The 12,494-nt window shown below is 38.8% G+C and overlaps 1 protein-coding gene across 1 annotated transcript in view; it reads left to right on the top strand.

The window, feature by feature from the left end:
- NCAPG2 (non-SMC condensin II complex subunit G2) overlaps positions 1 to 12,494 on the top strand; it is a 285,514-nt gene that overhangs the window by 227,017 nt on the left and 46,003 nt on the right. The window contains exons 20-23 of the mRNA XM_030198719.1: positions 13 to 129; positions 7,612 to 7,758; positions 8,766 to 8,865; positions 10,914 to 11,104. Coding sequence (XP_030054579.1) covers positions 13 to 129; positions 7,612 to 7,758; positions 8,766 to 8,865; positions 10,914 to 11,104 — 555 coding nt within the window. The remainder of the gene's footprint in view (positions 1 to 12; positions 130 to 7,611; positions 7,759 to 8,765; positions 8,866 to 10,913; positions 11,105 to 12,494) is intronic.

Here is a 12,494-nt window from a genome sequence, read left to right as displayed (position 1 = left end):
TATAATTTGCAGGTGGAGCTGGGATCATTTATGAACGCATCTGATTCAAGACCTTATAATATTGATAAAAGAATCGCTGTTAGAGCTTTCAGCCTCTACTGCAGGCTGAGTATTCATTTTCAACATAAGGTAAAAACCGGAAAAGCAGAAATTCCTTGTTCTAAGAAATATTTACTAAATATTCTTATTCTCCCTACATATAAATTTTGTTTCTAGATCATTGGGTTGGTGATTTTAGAAACAGGGAGGAAACATGAATTAAAATAATCTTCTCCTGAATCTCAATTTTTGCAATACTTTTATCTGCTATGTGGTAATTCTGCTGCATGAGTTTTGCTTTATATTTATTTATTGAAATTTAAATACGTATAGAGCTGAATTTTAGCAAGGATGTCCGACTCAGAATATAGATGTCCATTTTCATGTATTTTAGAATAGAATTTGGTGACATACCTGTTCTAAAATACAAGAAAACTGATATTCAAGTTCTTGCAACGTCCAGCATGAACCTCCGTTTTATAAACCAAAATGTCCAGATTGTGAATAGGACAAAATGGGATGTGGACATCTGTGGCAGCAAAGGAGCCTCCAAATTATAAAATGTCCATACAAACATTTATGTGAAGGAGCAGCATTATGGTTAGAGCAGCCTTTTGAGAACCAGATCAGAAAACCAGACGTTGCTGGTTCAAGTCCAACTGTTGCCTCTTGTAATTCATTTTGTGTGTGTGTGTAGTTTTTTTTGTTTTTTTTAAATTGTGATTCCTCCAAGGACAGAAAAATACCTACTCTGACTTTCCTTACTCCATTCAGTGGAGAACTGCTCAGCAATGTAGCTTTCTATAATCTGAATATGCCAAGTCCCAGGTCTAAATACAGACATTTATATTTTTAAACATGGACATCCCTTCCTATTTTGCAATTGGAGTGGAGGTCCATCTGTGGTCTCCCCCACCCCCCCACCCAGACCCATCGAAAACAGACCTGGACCACTCCCCCTTGTCATACAGGAGTTTGACGTCCATATTCTGGCTTTATAAAATCGGTATTTGGATGTTGACATGCAATATGGATGTCTAAATGCTGGTTTTCAGATGTCCAAAATGATTAGAAGTGCTAATGTAATCGTGTGTGGTGCTTTTAAATGGTGACTTTTAGCTTTTTTTTATAATAATAAATTTAATAATATTTTATTGTTGATTAAATGCTGTGATATCAAAAGGAAGAATTTTTCTTTATCACAACAATATTGCCCTTTATTTAAGCTACTTGCAAGACTATAGCATTCCTTAGATTCTGTATTCCTTTATTAGTTTCTAGTTGATATACTGTGCTTTATATATTTTATGAAGTAATAGTAATTAAACTCTGAAATTTGTTGCCAGAAAATGTGGTAAAAGCAGTTAGCTTAGCAGGGGTTTAAAAAAAGGTTTGGATAATTTCCTAAAAGAAAAGTCCATAAGCCATTATTAAGATGGACTTGGGAAAATCCACTGCCTATCCTAGGATAAGTATCATAAAATCTATTTTACTGTTCTGAGATCTTGCCCAGGTACTTGTGACCTGAATTGGCCACTGTTGGAAACAGGATACTGGGCTTGGTGGACTTTTGGTCATTAAAGTTACAATGACTGTCCTGGACTAAATTACAGCACTAGTGCATGTTGATTCTATATTTGGTTTAAAAATGTTGATATTTATTATACTTCCTCACCCTGAAACTCAGTTTTTTAAAACTGCAGTGGATCTATGGATAGATTTTGGGCTATTCTGTACATAGAATAGGAATGATTGAACAGCTGTCCACTGGAGGGATTAAGGCCTCTGTGAAGAAACAGCGTGTTTTAAGCCTATAAAATGTATTGGATATTTTCCTGCACTAATTATGTTTTGAAGTGTGTTTCTCTGCTGTAACAGATAAAATAATGTTCTTTCTTTAGTTTTAGCACACAAACAGGAAGCAAGAAGAAGTATATTTTTGAAATTTTGTTCTGGGCTCTGATTGGCCCAGGAGCTCATTTTCATTTGGAGAGTACTAGCTTTTGCTCTAGTCTTAGCCAGGAAGAAGAGAGAAACAGATCTCTTTGTTAAGACCCTGTAAACAGTTACATTTGATAACTTATGAGCAGCTTTATGTCCTGATCTTCCCAGGTACTTTTCAGAAAGTAAGTAAATGTTTAGTTAGTGTTATAATTGATCCTTATTTCAGTTACCTGTTGTTGTTTTGCTGATTGTACCTTTTCTGTTCTAATTTTTCAGACAATAAACAATTTAGTTTATTGCCTCTTTCTCTGGACTGATAAAGAATCCTGGTGGTGTGTGTGTTGGGTCTTGTTTATAGATATTGTTTCTAGCTCTGTTTAGTTTATATTAACAGTCTGTAAGTGCTTTCTGGGAACCGAGGGGGCTCTGGGAGTGTGGCTTCAGTAACCTAGAAATCACTGGGGATAATTTGAGAGCGGGAGGCTCGCCCAGAGGTGGTTGTGACCCAGTCGGTGGGAGGAGGGTGCTAGTGTAGAGCACGAGCAGGCAGATGTGACTGTGCTGGGGCTAGACCATCTAAGTGGCCGCGGGATAGCCCCAGATGGATGGCTAGGCATCTTGTGACAGCCTCTTAATCCCCCACTGGTTGCTGTCCCCCTCCCTCCCTCCCTCCCTCAAATGTAGAACTGGCAAGGGATACCAGGCTGTGCAGTGGACTGAGAACCAAGGAATTTGGGTTCAAACCCCACTTTGTATCTTTTTTTTATTCTGAGCCCTCTAGGGACAGAAAAATACCTACCGTACCTGAATATATAAGAAACATGCAAGCCTGAAGGCTACTGAAGTGGTCTACATTCAGGTACATTAGGTATTTTTCTGTCACAAATTTTTAAAAAGGCACACACAAAGAAGAAGGGAAGAATCCTCATGAGGTCTAACAATAAGTACAATAGTGAGAAATGTACCAAACGAGAGACAAGAGCTATCCAGCCTTGTACTCTAAAAGATTCCTTCACTCAGATCCAAAAGGTAAGGATAAGAATAACAAAGGATCAGACTCGACAATGACATGTTTCGTCAATGCTGCCTGCAACAGGAGTCATGCAGTCTTTGAGATGTCACTCAGAAATAGTTGTGAGCTTCTATTTATCAAATTCCAACCCATAAATGCTCTTTTATGGGGCATAAATGGCATTAATAAGTGTTTGTTGAAACCCTGATAACAGCTGTTACTTGCTTGAAACATGATCACTTTGGTTGGTGTTGAAATATAATATAAGACATGATCGGAAAAGTGCTGATATAGTGTTTTTGCACTCGTAAAAATTGATTTTTTTTAAATGATATATTTAGTGATGTACATGAGGATGATGATTATTTTGAAAGGCGATAGAGGAAGTCTCTGTATATTGGGAGCTAACCTTTTACCTTGTATATGATTATCCCAGAACTCAAAAGATACTTCTCTCCAATGATGAAAACATTTTTTTTTTTAGTTTCAACAATTTTTATTGATGATTCATCAATGTAAACAATCAACACGTTCAATATCCAACCAAAAAAGAAAATGTTAACATATCCTTCTGCATACGAAAGAGATAATGGTAGCATCATCAAAAATTTTTTTTAAACATTTCCTCCCTCCCTCAACTCAGCCTCAAACCCCATCCCTCCCTCACACTTTATTATTATTTTCTCAGTTCTTCATGGAAGTGCATAAACATATTAACCCTGTTTACAAAATGGTCACATACAACAACCACAAAGGTCAATGTACAGTGTAACTATGCATGCCCTGTATCCTATTATAGCCGGAACATTAAATATACTAATAAAACCCCTTCAAGCGAGAGACCTTGTCTCTTATAGCCTCTTGCGACCTATATACCAATATTCCTGTGAAGGATTATCTGAATATGCCCCATACAAGACATACAACCTACAAACAGACCACCCCCATGAGTGGTGCAGAAGAGTATCCCCCAAACCTCTCTCCCCCCCCCCCCCCCCCCCCCCAAAAAAAAAAAAAGATTCAATGATCTGGAAGAGAATTCAAAACAAAGCTTCGAGCTCTAGGGGACAGAGACTGTATATATGGCTCCCAAGTATCGAGGAACAAATGGCGCCTCTGAGAAAGGTAACCCAAACATCTGGCGTTCTAATAACATGAGTTCATGTAATTTATTACGCCAGTGCCAATGCCAGTAATCAGGTGGTGACTCCCCCTTCCACATGCAGAGAATAACCCTTTTCCCCAACATACAGGCTTTACGTTCTAATAGAAGTGCACCCCCACCATTCAAAGCAAAAGATTCATGTTTATCCAGCAGTGCGCACAAAGGAGAAGGCGTTATCTGGGTCCTCAATAGGCCTCCCAAAAATTTAAACAGGGACCCCCCCAAAAAACTCAATCTTCGGGCATTCCCATAGAGAATGAAAAAAAGAGCTCACCCCATATTTGCATTTAGGGCAAAGAGGCTCCTCCACCCCTCCCATTCTAAAAATTTGGGCCTTGGTCAGATATGCTCTATGTAAGATTCTGTATTGGCATTCACGAAGATCCGCGTTCATTGTCAGTGTAGGAATATGGGCTGTTAACTTATTAAAATCTATCATTAGAGCCGAACGTCTCAGATCTCATGCCCAGCGGGCCGCAATATGCAATTTATCCTTACTTATGGCCAACCTTGTTAGCACCCTATACAGGCCTGAAACCGAGAGCCGTTCCTCCAAGACCGAACCAAACAGTTCTCGAACGCATCTACCATGTCCTGCCCCCAATGCCTCACCACGCAGCCCAGAGACATAATGTGCCAGCTGATTGTACGCGAATATGTTGCTAAGGTCAAAGCCAACCCCCATTGCCCCCAGATTCAACAAAGTCCCTCCTGCAGTTAAAACATGTTCCAATCTCATTATACCCATTCTCGCCCATCTCTGAAATGCCTGATTCTGTGAGCCTGGGGAGAACGCTAGATTGCCCTGCAAAGGCAATAAATCAGAGACCTCCGAGTCCACTCCCCAGCGTCTGGTCAAATCCTTCCAAAGTTCCCGCAATGGCCATAACAAAACGCTATTCCGGAAGCAGGCTGGAATAGTCGGCCTCGGGGCTTGCAACAAGAAGTACAGGTGACACGGACTAAAATAGTCCTCCTCCAACTGCCTGGGAGTAAAATTCTCTCTATGGAGGAGCCAGTCCCCCGAGTGATGCAGTAAACACGCCTGGTTGTATCTCCGTAGGTGCGGGATGCCCAAGGCACCCTCCCTCCAGGACCTCAACATAAGCTGTATTGCGAGTTTTGATTTCTTACCACCCCAGATAAATGTGCGTAGATGTTTATATAACATTTGCAAATCCCTATTTAGGATACGAAGGGGGAGCATCTGCATTACATATAGCCACCTCGGAAACTCCACCATACGAGCAAGTGAATTCTGCCATGCAAGGTGAGAGGCAAAGATCTCCATTTATGTAGATGTTCCACAGTCCGTTTTTTTTTTTTTTTTATTATTTTATTTATAACAACTTCATTTTACAAGCACTAAAATAATTTGCCAGAAATGCAGAGAAAATAACACACATGAATTATTTCAATCAGGTAATTCTATACTCTTCCTTAGATCATAAAATAGGGAGAGTGAAACAAGACAAGGATATCAATTAAACAACAGTAAACAAAGAAAATATGGTATTAACCTGATTATCCCCAGTTATTATTTATCTGAATCATTATTCCACATTGATCATCTGGTTGGCTTCTTCAAACTCAAAACGGTGTATTGTCAATTTATTTCATTGGAAACATACTTATTGTCCAATATTAGTAGAAATAATACACCTGATTTCATTTTTTTCTCTTTTAAAACCAGAAATTATTTAACAATACAAACACTTGAGTCTCTAATCCAATTCTCACTGATTAAGGTAATCCCAGTTTCACAGGCTTCACGCCTTTTGAATTAATATACTAAGAGGAATCATTTCAGAGGAAAAACTTTAGGAGTCATACCTGTAACTCTGGGAAAACAACAAGCTCGATATTAATCATCTGTAGTAATATTCATTTTGTTCAACTTTTTCTGGTCTATTATCATTTTCAAAATCTTAACTGTTTCCTACTCCTGTAGAACTTCATTTGCTGTATCAATTTTTCATTCTCAAAGGATTCGATTAGATTATCCATGTGGCTCACTAATAAGATTATATCTGAAGCAAAATTATTTACTACCACCGTTAGGTCCTGGAGTGCCTTCCAGATGATATTCAACGTAACCTCCACGGGAGCCAAAAACTCCAAGCTGATAGCTCTTACGGGTTTAGGAGTGGCACCGCCGACACGGGTTCAGCTGTAAACGACTTCCGTTTCAGCATACACTCATAACTCACTCCTCCCCTCCTTTGGACATGGTGGTTAAATGATTCGGGAGCGATGAAGTTGTTTCCAGGTCCAAGAGCATTGACGCTCCTTCGCCGGCGCTAATCAAAGGACTCACCAACCCAGTCATCTGTGGGCAGCTCGGTCTCACACTTGCTGCACAGGGGACAAAACGCTGGCCATCGGCGGCTGACCCCCTATTGTCCCCTTCCTCTCAGTTAAGGTAACTGCAAATGCAGAGAGGAAATTTCAAATAAAGACAGAACTTCAGATGACAGCTGGGCCGTTGAGCGTATGAGCTTCAGGTCGCCATCTTTCCACTCTCCCTAGTTTGGGACACTCTTTGTCTGGTTTCTCCTCAGAGGCCTGTCTGATATGGGTAACCCTTCAGCATAGCCCTCTGAGTCATTGAAACACAGAAGCCCCTCCACCACTACAAGGTGGTGTCTCTTCGGAGGGGTCCACAGTCCGTTCTAACAAATTTTTTTTTAAATGATACGGAAATATTTGTGATATTTATTTGAAGTATTTTTTGAAGAATATTGTTTATAGTATTGCTTCCATTTGGACATTTGCATTTTATAAGATGGACTTTCCTATGCTGCCACATAAACCTTCATTTCCCTTATTTTCTTCAATCATAAATTTCACATTTCAGTTTGTAAAATTGGTGCTCATGCTGGACGTTTCTAGCACATGGAAGTCTATCCTGCATGTATTATAGTTATATGGTTATAAAGTGGGTAGTCACCTGAATATCTACCTTCTTGTAACCAGTATTAAGCATTAATAACATTTTCGGCAGTGTCATTAGGTTGAGCATATGGAATGTTATGGCTGATAAGTGACATAAAAAGTGAGTTAATTTTGGCTACATAAAGTTACTTAGTATAATTATTTGTAGTGAACCTGTAGTAATTAACTTAAGGAACAATGATGAATTTTATTTAAACAAAACAAATGTTTATATATACCTCTGTGTGTGTGTGAGAGAGAGAGAGGACAGAGTTAAATGAATTCACCCAAGGGAAATCTTCGCTTTCTGGATCTTGAGCACTTAGTTTCTCGAACTGTAAGCTTGAGGATCTTTGTGAGGTAATATACAATTGTTTGCATTACCATCAATATAAATCCATGGAGAATGACTGGCTATTATAGTTTTTTTAATGTCAAAATATTTTTTAATTAGGTTTGCTTGGAAGAATGACTGACTATTATAGTTTTTTTAATGTCAAAATATTTTTTTAATTAGTTTTGCTCGGAAGGAAGAGTTTATCTTTCAGTTTTGGAGGACACTGGCATATGGTTAGAAAATCAGATACTTCCATTTCTCCAGACCAGTGGAAGTGAAGAAGAAGTTTCAGAGGAGCAGTTTGAAGTTTCACAGCTAATAATTGAGGTAACAGGTCTTCCTTAAAAAAACAAAAGGTAACTGCATAAAAGTCATTTTTGTATTTATGCAGTGCCCCATAGCCAGTTAACTGCTGAATATCACACTTAAGGCTATGCTTTGACCAGCTCTGCAAACCCGGAATTTCAGTGCTGAAGCCTGGACATGGCCCAGCATTGAATTTCTGGGCAATAATGCAAGTGGTAGCCGGCAAAACGTTGAGCACCGCCAGCTGAATATTGACCAAAATAGGTTTAGGCATTCATTCTCTGGTATCTTTTTGAGGTTTCTTCATTTCCAGGCAGGTTTCATTAAAAAAAAAAAGCTATAAATTTGAAAAAAGCTGTACCACCAAAATTAATGTTTGATTTCTGCTTGTAGGCAGTGCCTTTCATGTGTTTCCCTTTTCCTGCTGAAGGTAGCTTGTAGCTAGAGGTCCCAGTTGTAAGGACTAGCTATTCTTATTTTCCTCAGAGAAAACCAAGTGGTTAGCTATAACATGTGCTCTCTGTGGACAGTAAGATGCAGGTCCTCACATACTGTTCCACCTTATGTAGATGTAGTCTCCTAAAGTAGGCTATTTTGTATGGCTAAGGATGTACTGAATGAATAAGCAAGGTGGAGAATTGCGTTTGCACAGTATTGCCTCTTTAGGTTTCCAAAAGGTTTTCTAGTCTTCATAGGCTTCATTGTGTGGCATTACCCAGTTGTGAGGGCTTGTACTCAGCTATCGATGGAAAACCATCTGCTACAGACTAACTTGGTTTCATTTTCTGTTTTATCAAACAAGACTTGTTAAAAATTTCTCTTTCCCATTCCATTTTTTTCCAAAGCTGCTAATCACATTTCACTGGCATTGATCTATTTAGATTTCTCTTATAAAATAATAGATTTTGAATGATTTTAAATTCATGCTAGTTTGAATTTGATTGTTTATAACATATGTATTTTCCCATTTCTACTATTTAAGTAATGATTGAACAGATTTTAGTATATTTTTGCATTTTGTTTACCAGGCATATCTGACAGTGTGTAAAGATGTTCTAATGGTTGGCCTAGGTGATTCAAGCTTTCAGACACTACTTCTAGACATTACATTTGCAATAGTGGACACAGGTATGCTGTGGTTATTAAAGAACTTTATACACCTATTTAAAAAAAATAGTTACTTTATCTGTAGAATGACATTTTTTCTTTGCGTGAAATTCAAGTTTTTCTTACAAAGTCATTGTCCCATATTTATAAAGATGTCAAGACTTCAGTACCCCTACATTTACTGCTCATTGGACTATTGCTTACTAAGGCCCCGATGCTCAGAAGCAAATGTAGGGGCTAGAGGCCATTGGCACCAGACTAGCACCCACATTAATTAGCTCTGAAGGTTCTAGTTCGGGAAGCAAGCATGCCAAGGATTAGCACAAATAGTATGCTAATGTAGTCAAACGGATGTAAAGGAGTTCATTTCATATTCTTTTCCAATGCTCAGAGAATAGCGCACAAAAGAAAGCCACCTTACCGACGCAAAAAAATAACGCCAGCTTGGAGTAGGTATCAGGGAGTTCGAAGAGAAAATTTCTCGTGATTCTTTAAAATCTGCCGGTTTTGATAGGTTTTAGAAGCAGAAGGAAGCCCGTACAAGCCCCTAAGCGCTGGCTGTGAGAAATGATGTGTGTGAGTCAGAGCAGACTCAAAAGTGAAAGCAAACATTGATGCCTGTTTCCTGCGTTTAAATATAAGCGTGCCGAACTAAAAAAAAAAAAGAAACGCTCATATTTAAAAGCACAGAAAACAGACGCTAATGTGTGCTTCAGAACATGCACTAGTGATTAAAGGTATTTCACTAACTGGCAACTGGCACCTCCTCCCCTCTGGTGTTTAGGACATGCACTGAAGACCCGTGCTTAGTGCACAACTCTTGAGTGCATACGCCAGGCACCATCCTCCCCCTGACTTCTAAACAACGCCCTAATGCTTAGTACTATGAGCGTGCCTATATTTGCATCTCATTAGTGTTGAGCATTAGGAAGTTGTTCATCACTATTTCTCCAGCACTGTACAGTACAGTGCTGGAGTTTTGAGCATCAGGGCTATAGTATTTAGCAATCTATAATGCAGTATTAGCATGAAAAATGCCTGTATTTTAAATATATAACTCCATAGCAGTACTTACAAAGAGGCTGTATGGAGACTACTTTCCAAGATTTCTCATTTTTCCGTTGCAACAATACCTGGACTGGTTGAATACGAGTTCAGATCATCTAGAAATGTATTGCTGAAATACAGGGTCAAGTCCCTTGAGATAGCCAGTTTGGTAAAACATGAATGAATTCATGTTGTGTTTTTTGCTAACTGCTGTAATCTGCTTCAGTGGAGAGCTGCCTTCATTGAAGTTGAAGTTCTTTTTAAGATAAGTTTGACACTTTTTTAAGATACGTATTCAGCAGAAAATTGAAACTTCTGTAACTAATATGGGTTTGAAAAAAGGGTCAATGATGAATGCTATAACCCATTTCTTAGAAATGTGAATCTTTGGAGGCTACATGGTCTGAAAAAATATTTATATTTCTTTACCTTTGAAATAATATTTAGTACAATGTTCTGAATGTGGGTAATCTTATAAAGGATGTTTTGATCTACTGTACACTGGTCTAAGATTTAAGCAATTGCCAGTACAGCTGCTGAAGAAGAAAAACAGCACACATTTGTTTCAAAATGTGCATCGCCTTAGGTAGTCATTGTATTAGGATAGTCATTTAGAAATGTTTTAACTAGAATGGAATATATTTGTGTATTTTTTTCCTCCCTGATCTTAATGCCCATAGCTAAAAGTTTTGCAGGCTGTGAAAAGCTGTACATTCATTTTAGCTATGCAGAAGATGGCAGGTTTTAAGTACAACAGATTGCCTGAATATATTGTTATTTATGTGAGTAAATGGCTTTCAAACCTACCTTCCATAGGTCTATATATTTTACTGGTAGAGTAAACTGAAAAGTGCATATAGTAATTGAAAATATTTACTTTTCAAGTCTTTGAGACTATTAATTTGTCACAATCTCTGTATTTAAGCTTGCATTCACATTTACCACATAATTATTTTAATTATATTTGTACTGAAACTAATATGGATATATCTAATTTTATCTTTTTTTGTGAATTTCTCTAGAGAGGGGGTGGCTTTGTATACCATTGCTCCTTTCCATTCTGAAAGAGCTAACGGAGATTTATTTGACTCAGAACATCCAAAGTACAAATGAAGAAACTGCAACGTATCTTGCTGCTGTTCAGAAGATATTCCAGAAAATTTTAGAAAATGTGGCACGCAGGTTACGAAAACATCGGGAAGAAGCCCTTCAGGTATTTGCTTTATCTACTCCAAGTTACAGTACTGAATGAGTAAAAATAGTTCTTGCCCTTTATACAAGGTTGCTAACAGTGCAACTATGCTTTTCGAGTATCATGCACACTACCATACATGTAACATGTATAAAATATTTATACTATACCAAGACAGCACTGACTGCTGCATGCAGACCCTCTAACTCAAGGCTGCCTGTGTGTCCTGCAGCTGAAAAGACCACTAAAGGCACACAGACCACTTAGAGGGGGAAGTGGGGGAGGGACCCGGCCGCCTGAGTGTGGACCCCTGGGGAAACAGAGACCCCTTGTGGGCCACAAATCCCAGTCCAGCAAACCGGAAGAAACTTTTTTTTTTTTTTTTTAAATTTAAATCAAATCACATCACAGGAAAAACAGGAAAGAAAACCACCAAAGTCTCCTCTTGCCAAGGAATTGCTCTATTGAATTATTTAAGACCTTTAAAAATTTTTTCTTCTTTATTTATTTTTTGAGAGAGAATGGACTGCAGAGACTTACCACTGCTACCATCTGCAGAAACGGAGAACAGACTGAATTCCAAGGGACTGCATAGCCCACATATACAGTTTCTTTTAAAGTTCAGTGTCTTCTCAGTCTCCATCTGCTGGTCAGAGTGCATAAGTGCATAATCCATCCATGCCAGTCTACAGGGACGCTGGGTGTTTTTTTTTTTTTTTTTTTAAGACAGACTGTGGTCTGCTCTTGTTGGGGTAGGGGGGGAGTTGCTAATAAAGACTTTAAGTCAGTTCCCATATACTCTTGCAAGCTCCCCCAAGCTGGACAAGGACAGGTCTGAAAAGAGCACCCAAAGAAGTGTGGCAAATTTTCCTCTTTTTCTCTTTTTAACTCTGCTGTATTCTAAGTACATAAGTATTGCCATACTGGGACAGACCGAACATCCATCAAGCCCAGCATCCTATTTCCAACAGTAGTCCATCCAGGTTGCAAGTACCTGGCAAGATCCCAGAACAGTACAATACATTTTATGCTGCTTATCCTAGAAATAAGCAGTGGATTTTCACCAAGTCCATTTTAATAGTGGTTTATGGACTTTTGTTTTAGGAAGCTATCCAAACCTTTTTTAAACCCCACTAAGTTAACTATAGTGGAGGAGTGGCCTAGTGGTTAGGGTGGTGGACTTTGGTCCTGGGGAACTGAGGAACTGAGTTCAATTCCCACTTCAGGCACAGGCAGCTCCTTGTGACTCTGGGCAAGTCACTTAACCCTCCATTGCCCCATGTAAGCCGCATTGAGCCTGCCATGAGTGGGAAAGCGCGGGGTACAAATGTAACAAAAAAAAAACTGCTTTTACCACATTCTCTGGCATTCTAGAGTTTAATTACACGTTGAGTGAATTTTCTCCAACTTG

Source organism: Microcaecilia unicolor, chromosome 1 (assembly GCF_901765095.1).
Source record: "Microcaecilia unicolor chromosome 1, aMicUni1.1, whole genome shotgun sequence".
In the NCBI taxonomy this organism is placed as follows: Eukaryota; Metazoa; Chordata; class Amphibia; order Gymnophiona; family Siphonopidae; genus Microcaecilia; species Microcaecilia unicolor.
This window is presented reverse-complemented; position numbering and strand designations above follow the sequence as displayed.